Source organism: Dama dama, chromosome 20 (genome assembly GCF_033118175.1).
Source record: "Dama dama isolate Ldn47 chromosome 20, ASM3311817v1, whole genome shotgun sequence".
In the NCBI taxonomy this organism is placed as follows: domain Eukaryota; kingdom Metazoa; phylum Chordata; class Mammalia; order Artiodactyla; family Cervidae; genus Dama; species Dama dama.
Window position 1 is genome coordinate 15,963,099 of NC_083700.1, and position 18,639 is coordinate 15,981,737.

Sequence of the window (18,639 nt, forward strand, 5' to 3'; positions counted from 1 at the left end):
AGGCGGAGGATATACAAACACAACCACCGTATTCCTTTTTTGGCGAGAAGGCAAAGGAAGCTCGAAACTCAGGGACTCGATAAAAACGTTTAATTACACTTTTTAGAGAATTCGTACAGTGCAACAGTGAATGTTTGCCGTTAATATTATTCACAGGAGTCCACTTTATCAAATGTTAACTGTATCTGCATTTTTATTCCCCTGTCCTTCAATACTCCCATCAGGTTTCCCCATCTTGCCCAGTCTCCCAGAAGTTCCTTCCAATTTTGGCTGCAGACCAATACATCAAACACTCCAATTGGTCCGATCCATGGTCCTGGAAAAATGGAAGGCCACAGTCCCATCCCCACCAAGACATATTTTAACCAAACCCAATACCAGTCCCTGAAATATTAGATGGAAAAGTAAGGGGCCATGGGTCCCTTTTAGTATATATGCACATCATCTTTTAAAACACCCGCGCGCGCGTGTATGTGTATGTGTGTGTGAGAGAGAGAACAGGAAACAGGTAAGACTGAAATACTTTACAAGAAAACAAAACAGAAGAAAAAGTGTTGAGGAGTCTGGGACGGAGAAACAACCTAAGAGAAGACAAGCAGGAGGTTACCTGTTGTCCACGATACCTTACCCACTTTGCAATGGTGGGGAAGGACTGAATCTAAGTCTTTAGGAAGGGGAAGGTGTGGAGCTGAGAAAATCAACCTCCAAAGGTCTCAACAGAATGAGTTTAAAGAGAAAGAAGGGACCCCTGGCTTCTCTTACCTTCGTGGTTCTTAGGGTGAAGGAGTGACTGAGACAGGAAGATTCAGAATGAGGTGCAGACCCAACCCTTTAGATGACCATTTGTGAACAGAAATTGGAGGACTCTTGACAAAGTCCAAGACAAAGTCCATTGTTTGTCCCAAACAATGAAATGAAAGAGAAAATAACCTTCAAAGATAAGAGCACAAGATGGGAAGTGGTGGTAAAGGTAGAGAATTCAGATTCTGGTCTAGCCCTGGGGGATAGACTGTGGGGCAGCCATAAGAAATATCAAGGCTTCAGGTAGCTAGCACCTTTCAAATTGGCACCGTGGCCTCTCCCGGGGGGTGGGACCAAATAAGAAAGTGTGAAGGGTCATACAAATCAGATGTTTCAGGTAGAAGTGTGGGTTTAATATGCCTTCTTCTCATTCCATTTGCTGCACCTTTCCTCACCTGCCACATCGACTTGGTAAAGGAGGTTTGTGTTGTGGGGGAAGGATGAGGCAGGAAAGAATCACTCATCACCTAGCTCCTGAGAGCTTCAACAGATAATCTCGGCAGTATCAGGCTGGCAAATGCAGTGGTCCTGGTATTGAGCGACTTCCCAACCCACCCTTTACCCTCCTCCAAGCATCGCTCCAGAGGGTACCATGACCAGGATGTCTCCTTACATCAGGGAGAAGAAAAACACAAACAGTTCCACATCACAGAGATTCCCATTGTGAGACAACATCTGTTTCTGTGAGTCCAAGTGACTGGGTGTGTGTGTGTCTGTCTGTCTGTCTGTGTGTGTGTGTGTGTCTGTGTGTGTGTGATGACTGCCTGGGGTTAAGAGCCTCCACTGCCCTCTGCTAGGTTTGGCTCAGCTGGTCAAGGGAGATGCGCTAGGGCACACGTATCTTTCTGTCACTTTCCAAACCAACTACTCTCTCAACCAGACTTTTCAGGGTAGTGTTCCAAGTCCAGTGTGTCCCAAACAGTCTGATTAATTTAGAGCTGTGCCCACCACTGTAGTCATCTGGGCCAGGGGAAAACAGCAGCTGGTTTGTCCTAGGGCTGCTGGGACTGGAGGGGCTGGGAGGGATAGGGAACTGGGATTGAGGGAAAGCTACATTACATTTTTCACCTGTCTGAGGAAGGGGTGGGCTCTGACTGCAGGATTGGTGCTTTAGCAGGACTTAGACAGTAGCCTGGTTCACAGAAAAATATACACACAAAATAAAGTATCAACATTTCTCCCCAACCTAATAACTCTCCAAAGAGAGGACATGTGCTCTGGAGGACCAGAGGTTTTTGCTGCTCCTACTCCCTGTGTAAAAGTGCCTGGCACCTTGTCCCCAGTGGCAGAGAAAAGCAGAGTAGTCTGGTGGGCAGCTCAGTCCCGAAAGGAAAATAAGCAAACCTAAGAGATGAAGGGCTGATGGCAGCTGCTTGGAATTCGGACTGAAAGCCCAATAAGAAGAACTAGCGGTAGTAACCAAGTTCTATGTACAGCTCTTCTCAGGACCTCAGGGCCACAGATGGAGGGAGAAGGCAGAGAAGGGTCAGCAGGGGATCGATGGAGTGGGATTGGCAGGTAGAGTGGATTTCCTTAGGGCTGGACTGAGTACCTGGACTGAGTGAGGCAGCCCAGCTTGGCAAGAAAATTTAAAAATGAGGATGGGGGATCCAGGCATGGAGCCTCTTCAGCAAGAGCAGTTCAAAGTCTCTGTCCCTGTCCCAGACAGGCCACCTGGCCCACAGGAGGACTAGGTATGTGGTGGGGGCACTTGGAGAGGGTGCTCACCTCTCCTCTCTGCCCCTGACCCAGAGTAGTGTAGGAAACAGCAGGCTTCTCTCCCCATCACTGGTTACCAGTGTCTCGAGTCCACCAGCTCAGGTCGGAGGCTGAGCTTCTTGAGGCTCTCATAGCCCACCACAATGACAATGGTGGAGGGCGTGGCTGAGATGATTCTGGCCGACAGGCCTTTCATGAGCCCCCAAGGACCCTCTTCTGCCATCAGCTGTCGGAAGGTCAGGATGATGGAGTTCTTGCCCTCAACCTGGAAAAGTCAACACAGTGGAGGATCACAGTCTGCAAAGTCCCTATACCCAGTCTCTCCTATCTTAGCCAAAAAGTGGAAAGAATTAGACTTGGGAGTCAGAGGGCTGGACTCTGCTTCAGCGGGACAGTTCAGCACAGTGAATGAGTGTGGCCTCTGGTGCTGGAATGCCTGGTATGAATCCTGCCTCCTAATTTACTAACAGCATAATCTCAGGTAGTTTCCTTAGCACTTTGCATCCCAGTTTCCTCAAATATATAATAACAATGATAGTACCTACACCATATCGTTGTCTTATGCAGTAAGCAAAAGAACTCTTATAAATGCTGAGAACAGTGCCAGGCAGACTGTAAGTATTCAATAAATGTTAGCTTCATTAATATTATTACATAAACTACACAGTGATGAGTCTGGACCAGGTTCTCCTCTCTGGTCTCAGGGAGGCTGGATTAAATCACCTCCAAGGCCTCTGTGGACATTTTGATTGTGATCATCTCAATTCCTCTGAACCCACATGGCTAGAGTCCTCCCCTCCATCCCTGCCACCTCCCACCCTGTGACCTGTCTTCCCTATCATACCAGAAGCCTGGCTAAGGCAAGAATCTTTTTCTCTCTTCTTTCCTAATACTCTTGCCCTCTTCTCCATACCTACAACCAAACAACACATTTAAAGACCACCTCACTCAGACCCGCAGCCAATGCAGGACAGACACACTCCTTGTTATACCTTTCCCTATTCCCAAGGTGGTCCCATCTTTGACTAAGAACATCTCCCCATTCCTCTCTGCCTCCTTTAGCACCTGCTTCCACATTCCCTCATTCCGTTCTTCCTCTGACCACTCATGCTCCTCTCATCCTCCACTTATCTACAGACATGTCAAGGACTTTTTTAGCTATGGCCCTGGTCCTCACATGCACTTTGTCTCTTCTAGCTTGGGAACGCCTCAAAGTAGGTGTTGTTCAGTTGCCAAGTCATATAGTAGGGAGCTGTTCTTTCCCTTGATTCTCCTCATGGAACCCCCATAACAAGGCTAGGAGAGAATAAGGATGGAACTTGTGCACTTTATTATTTGTAAACCAATCAGATACCATTCATTTTTAAATGTATGGGTCATAGTGGGGACAATCTTTCCTAGAGATAAATATACAACTGACCCTTGAACAACATGGGTTTGAACAGTGTGAGTCCACTTATATGCAGTATTTTTTTTTCAGCAGTAACGGTACTAATAAAAATTAAAAATAAATAAAAAATAAAATAACCAGAAAGATTTTACCATTGCTTTTTAACCTCTATGTATTGTATATCTTGAAACATATCAAGATATAATCTTGTTTCTCTAAAGTATATACTTGGTTAATTTAAGAATTTCATGCTTATACTAACATTAAATTTAAAGCGATTATTTAACTTCTCTGGAAATAAATCAAAATTTTACATAGGTAGAAGAGTTATTACATAAAAAATTGAATTTAGGGAATTCCCTGGCTGTCCAAAAGATCATGGCATCCAGTCCCACCACTTCATGGCAAATAGTTGGAGAAACAGTGGAAACAATGGCAGACTTTATTTTTTTGGGCTGCAAAATCACTGTAGATGATGACTGCAGCCATGAAATTAAAAGACGCTTACTCCTTGGAAGAAAAGTTATGACCAACCTAGACAGCATATTAAAAAGCAGAGAAATTACTTTGCCAACAAAGGTCCGTCTAGTCAAGGCTATGGTTTTTCCAGCAGTCATGTATGGATGTGAGAACTGGACTATAAAGAAAGCTGGACTATAAAGAACTGGACTATAAAGAAAGCTGAGTGCCGAAGAATTGATGCTTTTGAACTGTGATGTTGGAGAAGACTCTTGAGAATACCTTGGACTGCAAGGAGATCCAACCAGTCCATCCTAAAGGAATTCAGTCCTGAATATTCACTGGAAGGACGGATGTTGACCTGAAACTCCAATCCTTTGGCCACCTGATGCGAAGAGCTGACATTTTGAAAAGACCCTGATGCCAGGAAAGATTGAAGGCGGGAGGAGAAGGGGACGACAGAGGATGAGGTGGTTGATGGTATCACAGACTCAATGGACATGAGTTTGACTAAGCTCCAGGAGTTGGTGATGGACAGGGAGGCCTGGCATGCTGCAGTCCATGGGGTTGCAAAGAGTCAGACATCACTAAGCAACTGAACTGAACTGACTGAACTGGCTGTCCAATGGTTAAAACTCGCTTCCACTGCAGTGGGCATGTTTTTGATCCCCAGATGGGGAACTAAGATCCCACATGCCACATGGGGTGGCTAAGAAAAACTGAATTTAAAACTGAACTGCCTGCTTATGTTACCCGCAATGTAATTAAATGTCTTTATGACTATAACCGATACCAAAATGATTAAGTAAAAATTCATTTTTATTTATACTTAACCCCCCACCCCAAAATCCTACAGTACTATACAATCTGTGGATGAAGAACCATGGATTTAGAGGGCCAAGTTACACTCTGATTTTCAACTAGGCAGAGTGTTGGCTTTCCTAAACTACATGTTGTTCAAGGTTCAATTGTACCTAGATTTACCAACCGTCCCCATCCTAACATCCTGGTATCAGAGAAGCTGACTTCACCTCTAACCTGCTAAGGCTATCATCCTTCCTTCTCCTCCCTCATTCTCGGGCTTCCCTAGTGTCTCAGAGGGAAAGAACCTGTCTGCCAATGCAGAAGATGTTGGAGCCACTGGCTGGATCCCTGGGTCAGGAGGATCCCCTGGAGGAGAAAATGGCAACCCACTCCAGTATTCTTGCCTGGAGAATCCCATGGAGAGAAGATCCAGGTGGGTTACAGTCCATGGGGTTACAAAGAATTGGACATGACTGAGTGCATGTGTGTGCACACATGTACACACACACTCCACCTAAAGCTTTATAGAGCAAAATGTATCATTTGTATATAATATATTATCATTTAGATTCAATTTCTTTGGCCTCTGGATTGTGAAATTGTCACTGAGCTGACTAAAGACAGGGTCTATAATTTCTGGACAGCACCACCAAGGCCTTTGTCTGTATTTGTGCTGAGTCCACACAGAACCATCTGTGAAAACTGTTCAAGAACAGTCACTCACTGTAGAGAGCTCATAGCCAAGTGGAAAAGCCAGAGAGACTTATGAAATAAACTAAAATCACGTTTCTAGTATCTACAAACCTGCAAGGTAAGGAAAAGGTGGCTTCTCTGGTGGCTCAGACGGTAATCTAATAGGACAAGAGCCTAGAAGACAGCAGTAAGGATTCCTGGGGGCATGGGCAAGGAAAAGAGGCATGCAAGGTGGTAGACAGGGTGACAGAAACATCTGAGGTGGTTCAAAGGGCTCAGTTGGTTTCTGTAGATGGTGAGTCATAACCACAAGGAAAGGCTTCTCATGGCTTATCTGGCAGTTGGGGAGAGGAAAAGACTGGTCTTACCTGTACTCGGGTTCGGATGACATCCATGGGATTGGTGAGGATGGAAGCAGTGGCTGCAGCCAGAGGCCCCGAGATGGCTTGAAAGACAATGTGAGGGCACTCCTTTGGGCAGAGGGACGAGAGCTGCTCTGGAATCGAGGGAAAGACAGTGCCTCAAGATGTGAGGTACCAGCCCACGTGCCCCACGCTGCTTCTACCAGTTGGCCCAACGATGACAAAATTTCCATCCTTAGCTGCCTTAGACCCTGTAACTTCCATCCTGTCTTTTCTTTTCTTTACATCCATCAGAACCAACAAAAATTTATAAATCTCAGGCCCCTTCTAGAGGTCAATCTGAACAGGACAAAAATTCCTCTGGAGAAGAGGATTTCAAAATCTCTTTGCTTGCTGACTCCTTTCATCTGCTGGACAGAAATCCTTCCTGATATAAAACTCTTATGCCGATACTCTACTTCCCCCAACACACAGGCTAAAAAAGCACACGCTACATATTTTCTTATATGTGCACTGGATAACTGGTAAAATACATTAACAATTGGTAACACTGATTGTCTTCAAGGAAGGGAGCTGGGTGACTATGGTAGAGGAGTGTTTTCACTGCATACCTTTTCCTACCTTTTGAATTTCAAACCATGTGAATATTTTTAAAAATAAAAAACAATTACAATTAAAAGAGAAAATCATATCCTACAGTGAAAACTTTTCTTCAGCCTTCATCAAGGAAGGAAAATTCATTTTTCAAAATGGTGATGAAGCAGATGAAATAACACCTGATTCACCCAACCCCACTGTCGCTGGGAAGTTCACCTGCAATTGAATTCTTTCGCTTTTCCCCTCTCTGGAGGTGAGAGATGAGAGTCTGTTCATTTATTCAACAAATACTCACTGAGTGACTACCATGAGCCAGCCAGCTTGGGTTCTAAGGACATAACACTGAACAGAAGAGCCTCAAGCCAGCATCTGAGACTACAGGGAAGTCACAAGGGTGACTGAGACCTCTCCCCAACTGGCCATCTTTCTCAACGCTCCAAGAAGAGTGTGATGTGACCTGTCCCCACTTATCTCAGCAACTTCATTTCTCTCTCATTGTACATTAATGAGAAAAGTAAAGTTGCTGTCAATGCTTGCCATTGGGGAGCCTGCCTCCAGCTGCTCCTGGGACAGACCTGCCCCGGGAAGGGCCACCCAGATCCCCAGATCCTGAAGGGTGAGATCAGAGGTCCAAATTTTTGTCTAGTTAAACTGGGATATGTATAGGAATATTAAAATGTATCAGATTAACAATACTATAACAACATATTACAATATATAACAATAACAATATATAATATTACAATATTATATCATGTAACAATATAACAATACAACAATAATATTACAAGACATAACAATATAACAACCTTACAATATTGAGGAAGAAAGTGACAATAGAAGGAAAAAGAACTTTTACCTCACCAAACAAAGCTAATTTAATTAGTGTGTATTTCAGGGTGGTTTTTTTTGCCAACTTTTATAAATCCAAATTGTAATGTTTAAAAAAAAAAGCTTCAAATCCCTGCCCTTATGAAATTTACACTCTAGTGGAGGAAAACAGACAATAAATAAAAAATAAAATATATCAGAAGGTGATGTATGCTAAAATATACTTTTATTTGTATATTTTATATACATATAAAAATATGTATGTTTTTAGGTATAGATAAAAATAAAGCAGGAAAAGGAGGTAAGAATGCCAAGGGTAGAAAGTGAAGTTTAAGCAAAGAGTTAAAGGAGAGTGTAAGCCTTATCGATCTGTGGAAAGAACTTTCCCAGCAGAGGTAACATCCTATGCAAAGGCCCTGAGGCATGAGTATGCCTGAGATCTTCAAGGGGCAGCAAGGCCAATATGTCTGGATGAGTGAGGGGAAGAAGAGCAGATGAGGTCTGAGAGGTAAGTCATTTAGGGCCTTGAAGCCATTGCATGGACTTTGGCTTTTACTCTGAGTGAGACTGAGTGTCAAATAGATCTGTCATCTCTAAGGATCCCTCTCAGTTTTCCCTCTACAATTCAGTCACCATAACACCTTTAAGAATTCTTTTCTTGGGGGGGGGGGCATTATAGAGGTAGGGGATTAAAAGGTACAAGCTATTGGGTATAAAATAGCTACAGGGATATATTATATAACACAGGGAATATAACAAATATTTTATAATAACTACAAATGGAGTATAACCTTTAAAAATTGTGTCACTATATTGTACCCCTGTAATTTATACAATATTACATATTAACTATCAGTTTCAGTTCAGTCACTCTGTTGCGTCCGACTCTTTGCAATCCCATGGACTCTTTGCGACCCCATGGACTACAGTACACCAGGCCTCCCTGTCCATCACCAACTCCTGGAGTCTACTCAAACTCATGTCCACTGAGTCGGTGATGCCATCCAACCACCTCATCCTCTGTCATCCCCTTCTCCTCTCAGCCTCAATCTTTCCCAGCATCAGGGTCTTTTCCAATGAGTCAGTTCTTCACATCAGGTGGCCAAAGTATTGGAGTTTCAGCTTCAGCATCAGTCCTTCCAACAAATATTAAGTATACTTCACATTAAAAATAATAACTTTTTTCTCATGCTCCTAGTTTTGGTAATTTATGGGCAGGCAAATAAAGATTAGAGAACAAGTAGGAGGGTAGAGGTTGGCAGGGCAGAAGTGAAGGCTTCCAAGACCCAGCGGCATGACAGAATTCCTTAAGCCCTACCAGAATCACCTCTCCCCTGATTTCTAATCACTTTCTTCCCCAGGGTCAGTATACAAACAGAAACAAAGTGAACTGGCACTTGTGCCTCAAGGGTGTCTTGCTCTCCAGAGAAGAAAACATTTCACAAGCATCAGAAGGTAGCATCTGGACTGCCACTGAAACCTTCCTTGGGCCTGTCTGCATCGGCATCCAAGCCAACAAGCTGCAGTGGGATTCAGATTCCAATTCTAATCACGCACATATGCCATTTTCCTGGGGTTTAGGAAGAGGATCAAAAAACAAAGGCAAGAGGGTGGGAGAAAGAGATCCAAGTCTTTCTTCTCCATTATTCACTCAACAAATGTTTACTGGGCATCTATTATCTGCAAAGCAGAAGACAAACCTAGGCTGAGTTGGTTTAAGTCCTTCCTGGCTAAATGACTTTGGGCAAGTAATATAAATGAGTATTTATTTAATATTTACTATATGCCAGCCACTGTGAAAGCACTAGGCATAAAATAGAAAAATGGGCAGAGAAGTAACTTCATGGAACTTACAACCTAATTAAGGAGCTGCGTGGGAGCTAGGGATAAAACAATTGCAAATTATGATAAGTGCTCTAAAGGAGAGGTGCTGAAAAAGAAAACAGGAAGCGCCCTCTTTCCAGTTGGGTAAAGGTAGCATGTATGCCGATGCCTGAGGCGAGAGAAGGACCCAGCCACATAAAGAAAATGGGGAAGGGTACTGCAGGCAGAAAGAACAGTATCTGCAAAGGCTAGGAAGTGACAACAGAGCTTGATGTATCTCAGGAACTGAGCGAAGGGCAGTGAGGATGGACCAGAGTGAGAAAGGGGAGAGGAGCACGAGACAGAGGTGGAGAAGGAGACAGGGACCAGGTCACATAGACCTGTGGTGACTGTGAGAAGCATCAGATTTTTTTTTTTTTTTTTTTGGCTTTTTTCCCAACGTTTTATTTTATTTCATTTTTTTTTTATTAGTTGGAGGCTAATTACTTCACAGAGAAGCATTAGATTTTATTCTAAATACCCATAAGGAAGCATTGGTAGACTTTAGCAAAACGGAATGACAAGAACCAATCTACTTGCTCAAGAAATATTTACTGAACACTTACAATTCATCAGACCCTGAGACACAGTGTCACAGAGCTTGGCACACAGTGAGGGCTCAATAAATGTCAGTGGGGACAAGGAAGAGGCAGGGGCCACGCGCCATGCGCGAAGCCGCAGTCTCAGTGATCTGTAGAATAACCTGGCCACTGACACCTGAAAGTAAGTCAGAAGAAAAAGCCTGGGATGAAAAATGTCATAGTTGAGTAAAATTTCAGATGTGTGCGCATGCCTTCAAGTTGAAAGGTCCAACAGTCAGAATATCTGTCAGTTCTGGACAGGTTAGCTTGGGAAAAGAAATAGAGATTTTGGACATATTAGAAAAGGACAACCCTAATTATAGATGAAGTCAAATGAGGAGACAGGGGTGAACATAGACTCCAGAGAAAATTTTTCCTAGGATGTTTCTCTAACATTAAGATTAGCAGCATCTGTTCCTAAAGAATCTGATACAAAGAGTCAAGGTGGTATCCAGGTATTTGAATTTTACCAAATACTCTAGATGAAAGACTGTTAAAACAAAAGAAAGAGACAAAGTTACCAAAAAAAGTACTTAGAAATATAATAGGATCAGAAAAGTATGGTACAATAGAAACCAAGTGATTATAAGTTAGGAAGTCATTGCAAAACTTGCTCAGAAAAATTGCAGGCGGTATGGAACAGAATGCCTAGTGCCAAAGCTTAGGAGCCAGTGGCAGGGACAAGCTAGGGTGCAAGTGCAGGTTACCCTGACTGGAGTTTGGGAGTTGCCCAACGCTGTGGATATTTCAGGATAGCAAGCACATACAGGTCCTGCTCTTGGCAATGTGCTTTGCCCTTTCAGAAGGAAATCTGGCGGTATGTTTATTAAGACCCTCAAAAAATGTCATCTCTTGGGACTTCCCTGGAGGTCCAGTGGTTAAGATGCCGTGCTTCCAATGCAGGGGGTACAGGTCCAAACCCATATGCTGCGCGGCCATTAAAAAAAAAAATGTTATCTCTTGACCCGATAATACCATTTCTAAGAAATACTTGTGAACAAAAAATACAGGATTAGAGAGCTTCAAGATTGTAGTACATCTTGAACTTAAATTTAAAAATACTCAGGAAAGGCATCCAACTCAAAAGCTCACTATCACCACTGACTTCATCTTTAAATCCCAAGGATTTTGTCCCTCTCCACCCATTCTCTGCCAATATTCCACAAACCTTAGTTGATCCTGATGCATGGAAAACATACTCAATGTTCTACGTCACAGATTTTACTTGTCTGATTCCCTCCACTATAATATTAGCTCTCTGAAAGCAAGAACCATGTCTTATTCATCTCTGAATCCTCTTGAATTCAAATGTTTGCTGTATGAATTCTCCCATTAAATCTCTCATTCAAACATGCCCGGGGCAATAGCATCTGTCTCATTAGTAACCCATCCTCCACCCTCACCCTCCTAGTTCCTGCTTACCTGCATAGAAGTGGTAGAAGGGCCACCAGACAGCACTGTTTGGGATGTAAGTAAGCAGTGAAGCCACGTAGCCTCGGTAGAAGCCACGAAGTCCATCAGCCCGCAGGATCTGCCTGATGATGTCCTTGGTTTGGCCAAAGGCAACTACCCCTTGTCCCTCTGGATTCCCTCGCACTTGGAAGCGGCCCATTTTCTCACCCTTGCGCTGCATCATCAGGTGCTGGGAGACCACATCAATGGGCACCGTGATGCTCTGGGCCACGAGGGAGGCCGAGCCACCGGCCACCAGTGATTTGACTGTGTTGCTCTGGCTGTAGTCAGCTACGAACTTCCGGGTGAGCTCGTAAGTGGTGACATAGCACTGGCCAGATATGAGGGTGAAGGTGTTGACCAGGAACCCCCGGTAGAGACCAGTCACACCATCCGCCCGTAGGATCTTGATGAAGGCGTCAAAGGTCCCATGGTAGAGGCTCCTGCCTTTCTGAACCTGCAACCGAGTGCGGATGAGGGTGAATGGGTAGACGCTGACGCGGATCATCATTGTCATCGCCACACCAAACACATAGAACTTCTTCTTGTCCAGGTGTTCCCACTCGATGATCTGGATGTTACGTTTGTCCTCCATTGTGCCTGGAGACCTGGGGACTGGAGCAGGATGGAAGGAATGTGAAGGAGATGAGAATTCACACTTTCTCCTCTTGGCTAGGCTCTGAAACCCTATTCTCAGGCTTCATCTCCTGGGGTACTCACCTCCCCAAAGCTTAGACTTCAACTAATCTGGCTCTGCCAACCCCTGCCTGATTCTTCCTTCACAGATCAAGATAGTGCCGCCCCCGCCTCCTTTACCAGTCCGTTCATATTCAGGACCCCTCTTGTGAAAGCTGTTTCTCACCTCAGGGACTCCCCTGCCCCCAGTCCCACCTCAGCTCCCTACTCCCAGCTTACTGGCATCATCTACTCTCTCTGCCTCTGCCCAGGCCCTGGTGTCACGGCCATTCTCTTTTTCCTTCTCTAGTTCACCCAGACAGCTCAGGATGCTGTGGACAAACCAACCACGTAACAGGAGGCAAGACCTTCAGGTGGGCTAATGGGATGTTCCTAAGTGACACTCCAGAGGCTCCTAAAACCTAAAGGGAAGCACTCCATTTCTGATGCTCCCAGGCCTACTGAGAAGGCAAGGCTTTCAGCCTTCAGCCATTGAGCCTCAGCAGACTACCTCTTTCAGCACCATTTACCAGCTGACTCACCTTACTTTATTTCTGGTTTCCTGTGTTGGCCCCTCTGAGCTTCCCTGACCCACTCTCACTGCACTTACACTTCCTCCAGTCTGCATTAGAAGAAAATGTGAGGAAGAAAGCAAATAGGGCTTTCACTCCACAGCCACCACCTCCTACCTCCCTCCCCTTTAATGAAAGAAATTAGGAAGTCAGGAACAAGTCAAAGGTCAGAGTCCTCTTTGGTTATTAGATAACTCACTCAGAGAAAGAAATGAACCATCTGAGAGCTAAGTAGTTTCCCTGAAGAGTCTTGATAACTACAGTGTAGAGAACATGCTTGGCCCCTTTATCCCCAAGCACATAAATAATAACCTCAGCCCTAGACAATGAAGGGAGATTCAAGTGACAGAGAAGACAGAGAGACTCTGCCTTTGATAAACTCAGTCCCTTCAAGGAGACATAGTATCCTTCTGGGGAATGGACATAAGAAACAGAGATAAAGTAACCAGGGCAAATTAACATACATGTGGCCCTCATGTTATGTGTATCCAAAGAGTAAAGTTTCAAACAAAACGAATAAGCTTACAACTGTAATAACTATATAAAATCAGGAGCTTCCAACTTAAGAAATGTCAAATGAGAGCACATCATATACTGGACATAGACACAGTGACAATGTAATGTGCTCCTGTGTAGGATACTGGACATTTGCAGCCAGAAGGAGAAAGTGGAAAGTTAAATTCCAGGAAGTGAGAAGTCAGGGGCTCCCCAAACTTTAAGAGAAATCCCTAAGGTCTGGGAAAGGAGGTGGCCGCATCAAAAGGACAACTCTAGAGAGCTAAGATGTTCTACATGAGCAGTCCCAGCGCCAGTGCCTTGACAAATCTCATGTCAAGTGTATAACCAGAGCTCATCCTCAACCACTTTTCCCAATCAAAGGTCCCAACCAGCCTAAGTAGCTTCTTGGTTTACCATACAAGTCTGTGGAGAAGCAAGGTTAGCATTTGGAATTCCCTAAGCTGGACTGTATCACTTTCATTAAAATACGAGATACCTGCAGTATAAACTCAGTACATGTGAGCTGAAGGGAAAACCTCAGCTTCAAGGTGAGACATGCATGAGGCACGTGTAACCAAGATAGGCTTCCTGGAGGAGGACAAAGCAGGTGAATGGAGAAATACATGTGGACAGTGGAAGGGAAAGAAAAATGGCTGAAACAACTGAGTTAACCAGAACACAGAATTGAGGTCATGGGGAATGAACTAGAGGTTGAGTTCTAGGAGGAGAACCTTAGGAACACTGATGTGCCACTTGCTATGGGCCCTTCTTCCAGTCTCAGCCTATGACACCCACCAAGTCCAGTGGAGCAATCTTCTCCTTCGAGGCCCTTCAAAAGAAGGGGATCACTGTATCATTGAAAAACGAAGTGGGTGTTTGTCATCCAGGGTCCCAAGGTCATGTGTCCGTTTCTACTGAGAGAGGAGGGAAGAGAGATACTAGGATTCATTGAATACATATTACCTCCTGTAATCCTTACAACTTAACCTGTGTACAGTTAGACAATTCTGCTAAATGAGAAAGCTGAGGTACAAACAGGTTAAAAGAAACAGGCCTAAAAAAAAAAAAAAAAGAAAGAAACAGGCCTAAGGTCACACAGTTGTTCAATGGTGGAGGCAGGATAGGAGCCAAGTTTGCTCCTCTGCTCCATCAGGCCTCTGCCCCATGGGAGCTGAGGAGTTCCAGCACAAATCATCTCTGTTCCGTCTAAAGCTAAGTCATTCCAACCCTGGGAGGCAGAATTAATGCCTTCACAACTGCCAGTCACGCAAGGGTTAAGCATAAGCTCCTGGCCGTGCAGACGCCCAGGGATTTCTCTTAGCTCTGTTCCAGAGAAACCAAGAGCTGCCTCTGCTTTCCCAGCATGTTTGTGGAAGGACGGAGCAGAGTGGCTGGGCGGGCCTGTTGTCGTCACAGGACAAATACAGCAGGGCTCAAGCAGGAGAACCTTCTGCCCGGCTCATGAATAGTGCATGACAGGCAGAGCGACAAAGGACTCTGTCCCAGAACCTGGTTTTGAGGGCACCATCTCAGCTTATGAAAGTGAACTGACAGAGTACCAACATCTTCTGATTACAGCAGCACCCAGTGCCTCACTTCCCCACTTTCCTCCGTCTCCATCTCTCACATGTGCCAGTCTAGTTTAAATTCCCAGAAAGAAGGAAGGACTCTCCATGGCCAAAGCAGGAAGCTTCCACAATTGCCATGATGACCGAGGAAGCCACTATGGGCCAGGCCACAGAGGGCTGAGCCGCTACACTTGAAGGTGAAGGCACTGCATCTACTCTCCCTACCCCTTTGAAGGGTAGGGCTGCTCCTAAAAGTTGGGATCTCAACCTGCTCTTTGTTCTATAACCTCCCAACTTCATGCAGAAGTATCAAAACCAGTTCCTTCTGTCTCTCCCTCAGGAAAACCCTTCTTGCAGATACCTGTACGCTCACTTCCTGCAGCCTTCCAACTCAATCAGTCCAGCTTCTTTTGTGACTCTTTCCCAGACCCTCACTTGTGTGGATGCGTACATGCTCAGTTGCATCCGACTCTTTGTGACCCTATGGACTGTAGCCTGCCAGGCTCCTCTGTCAGGAGATTTTTCAGGCAAGAAAACTGGAGTGGTTGCCATGCCCTCCTCCAGGGGATCTGCCCAACCCAGGGATCGAACCTGCGTCTCTTACATCTCCAGCATTGGGAGGTGGGTTCTTTTACCACTGCATCACATGGCTCCAATTATGAACTGTCTTCAATCTTTTAACATAGCTTAGACACAAAGGTTAAAGTGCTTCATGTGGAGATCCACCAGATGACCCAGGATGTCCTGAAGTCATCAAATGAGATGTCAGAGGCAGAGGCCTCACTGATGAGCCTATCAGAGGAAAGGGACAAACTGGCCCAGGCAGGCATACTCCCTCTCCACTTCACTCTCCCTGTACCAGAAAAACTACACCAGACTTCACTAGGATCTCAGATAAGATTCTGGTTCAGGACAACACAGAGTCACCTGGAACGTAAGGTCATCCAGTGGAAAGAACATTAGTAGTCAGGAGATCCACGTTTGAGTTCCACTACCATGACTTTCTAGTAGGATTGGAACCAAATCCCTTCTTTTGAGGAAATTCAGTTTCCTCATCTCTGAAATGGGGCTAATAAAGCCTGCCATAGCTATACAACAGTTTGGGACAACTCATCTGAGCTAGTATGTGTGAAAGCACTTTGTAAACAACAAAATACTTCTATTATTGCAGAAAGCTCCGCTGGACAGTGCTGCTGTAAATCTCTGCTACTCAGAGTGCGGCACAGACCAGCAGCATGGGCATCACCTGAGAGTTTCTAAAAAATACGGAATTTCAGGATGTTCCACAGACCTGCTGACTAAAAGCCAACATTTTCACAGGCTCTCTGGGTGATTAATACATATATCAGAGTTTGGAAAGGACTGCCTTAAATGTTAAGGACTGTCAGTGTTATGACAATGGTAACAACTACTCCAGGAGTCCAGGATCATTATGACTAGGTTAGGAGCCCTCTGACTCCATCCTGACTGGTCACCAGGACTGGGCTCAATGATGTCTACTAGACTCATTCAGATCTTATCAGTCAACAACCCCCACCAAATCAAATCGACACCTACAACTTCTGACAAGTCATCTGTGGGGTTTGGTCCCCACTTCTGTGCTGGAAACAAGATCTTTGCTTCCTCCTCTGTTCTTACTGCACCTGCCCAAAGGCTCTGCATCCTGGGAGCTATCTACCACATGAATGTGAATATATTTCCATGCATGCCCATCAGTCTTAATGAATATGCATCTCCTTAAGGAAGTTCCCTGGCATGCCTCCAACCTCTCCCTCCAAGACAATCTCCGCTCTGGGACATGAAGAGATTCCCACCCAGCCTTCCTTTGGTCTTTCATAGGCTCCCATGTGACGCTTCATGGCAGACACCACATGACAATCCTCTTCACCTACTCCACATGACACACGCTTTAAGCTGCTTCTGTCCTGGCCCCCGAACTGCCGCCTCTGGATCCTCGGACTTGTCCCTAGCCATGCCTCTCGCCACGCTTCTTTCGTTGTCAGCGAACCTCATGCTCCTCCGACAGAAAGAGATGACTGGTTGGAATCGTCCCTCATTCCCCAAACTGCGTGGCGGGCTCCCACTGAACTGCAGCCGGGCACTGCAGACACCCGCTGCCTCCTTGACAGGTCCAGCTCCTCGGAGACCTTAGTCCTCAGGCACCCCATGCAGGTGGTTTCTTACCTTCTCAGATCAGGGTGGTTCCGCCGCGTCTGAGGTGAACTCCAAGTGCGGACCTCTAGGCTGCAGGTCCCATTTTATCCTCTGTTTCTGGCGACTGATGGCCTCCGGTCGCATCTTCCTCCATCTCGACCGGGCTCCCGGTACTGACGGAACCGGAAATTGGGACCTTGTCACTCCCTCCCCTTGAAGGGGCGGAGATGAACGGTGCCAATTCCACCAATGGCGTTCTGAATCTTTAGCCTCTCCCCCCCGCCCCCGCAGCAAGAGTGGAAGTTCCTGGCAGCCATCTTGAATTCGGGCAGAGGCCACGCCTTCACTAGCTCGGACATGCCCTCAGCTGTAAAGCGCATGCGTTTTCTTTCCACTTGGAAATTGAGTCCGCCGGCACTTCTTGAGTATCTTGTTCTAATTGGGTCACCTTGTGTTTCGATGCTATTGGAATCCTTAAATTCAAAGCTAGTCTGTTATTTTTCTCATCTGTTGAGCCAAAACAGGCTAATGTGCTGAGCAGGAAGGACTAAGTTTAGACAACCAATTTTAACGTTTGAGAGCTCAAAGAATTGCAGAAATAGAGGACATCCTGGCGGTGGCGTAGTCTCTCCCAGCTCTAAAACAATTTGCCTACACATGGAATTAAAAGAAGAGGCAGAACCCTTAAAATAAGGGACTGGGAGGTGGGGTATGGGGTGGAGAATAGATTCATTTCAAAATAGATATTCTACACCGCCACAAAAAGACAACCCAATTCTTTAAATGGGTAAAGGACTTGAATAGACATTTCGCTGAAGAAGGTGGCCAAAAAGCACAGGAAAAGATGCTCAGTATCATTAGGGGAAAACAAATCAACAAGATCCCACTTCACACCCACTTGGATGGCTAAAATTAAAATAAGCAAGCAAACAAGAACCTGGAAAGTAAGGAGTGTTAGCAAGGACGTGGAGAAACTGGAACCTTCAGACATTGCTGGTGGAAATGTAAAGTGTTTTAGCTGGTGTGAAAACAGTTTGATTGTTCCTCAATAGGTTAAGCAAAATTAATCTATGACCAAGCAATTTCACTCCAAATAAGTGTCTGAAAGAGTTGAAAACAGATGTTCAAACAAAAACTTGTACACAAATGTTCACGGCAGCACTATTCCAATAGCCCCAAAGTAGAAACAAGGGTTCCTTGTTTATCTGTACAATGGGATATAAGTTATTTAAAATAAAATATGGATACATACTACAATGTGGATGAGAATTTTGAAACCATTATGCTAAGTGAAATAAACCAGACACAACAGTCACATATTGTGCAATTCTATTTAGATGAGATATGCAGAATACACAAATGTGTATAGACAGAAAGCAGGTAAGTGGGTTAGTGGTTCCCAGGAACTGGAGAGAGGAGGAATGGGAGTGACTGTTTAATTAATACAGAGTTTCTGTTTGGAGTGATGAAAGTGTTCTGGACCTAGATAGTGGTGATGATTATACAACATTGTGAATGGCTAAATGTCAGCAGTAGTAAATTTTATGTTATACGTATTTTATTAGGTGGCACTAGTGGTAAAAACCCACCTGCCAATGGGCTTCCCTGGTGGCTCAGAGG

The 18,639-nt window shown here is 44.9% G+C and overlaps 1 protein-coding gene across 6 annotated transcripts; it reads right to left on the reverse strand.

The window, feature by feature from the left end:
- Positions 1-68: 68 nt before the first annotated feature.
- On the reverse strand, positions 69-17,190 carry SLC25A44 (solute carrier family 25 member 44). Of its 6 annotated transcripts, none has more exons than XM_061120564.1 (5): positions 17,050-17,190; positions 14,093-14,208; positions 11,523-12,167; positions 6,235-6,362; positions 69-2,785 (listed from the first exon to the last, which is right to left on the reverse strand). In XM_061120564.1, the coding sequence occupies exons 3-5, from the start codon at positions 12,145-12,147 to the stop codon at positions 2,594-2,596; spliced, it is 945 nt and encodes a 314-aa protein (XP_060976547.1). In that variant the 5' UTR covers positions 12,148-12,167; positions 14,093-14,208; positions 17,050-17,190; the 3' UTR covers positions 69-2,593. The 6 variants fall into 6 exon arrangements, with proteins under 6 accessions (XP_060976547.1, XP_060976546.1, XP_060976548.1 ...); XM_061120563.1 differs by having other exon boundaries at positions 14,093-14,211; XM_061120567.1 differs by having other exon boundaries at positions 2,647-2,785; positions 6,235-6,357; positions 14,093-14,211.
- Between the last annotated feature and the right edge of the window lie 1,449 nt (positions 17,191-18,639).

Excerpts from the sequence above, each read along its gene's own strand:
- SLC25A44 (XM_061120565.1), bottom strand. The coding sequence starts at position 12,147 with ATGGAGGACAAACGTAACATCCAGATCATCGAGTGGGAACACCTGGAC. Across the intron at positions 6,363-11,522 it reads CTTCTACCACTTCTATGCAG|AGCAGCTCTCGTCCCTCTGC; the intron begins GTAAGCAGGAAC and ends CCTCGATTCCAG. Across the intron at positions 2,786-6,234 it reads TCATCCGAACCCGAGTACAG|GTTGAGGGCAAGAACTCCAT; the intron begins GTAAGACCAGTC and ends TGACTTTTCCAG.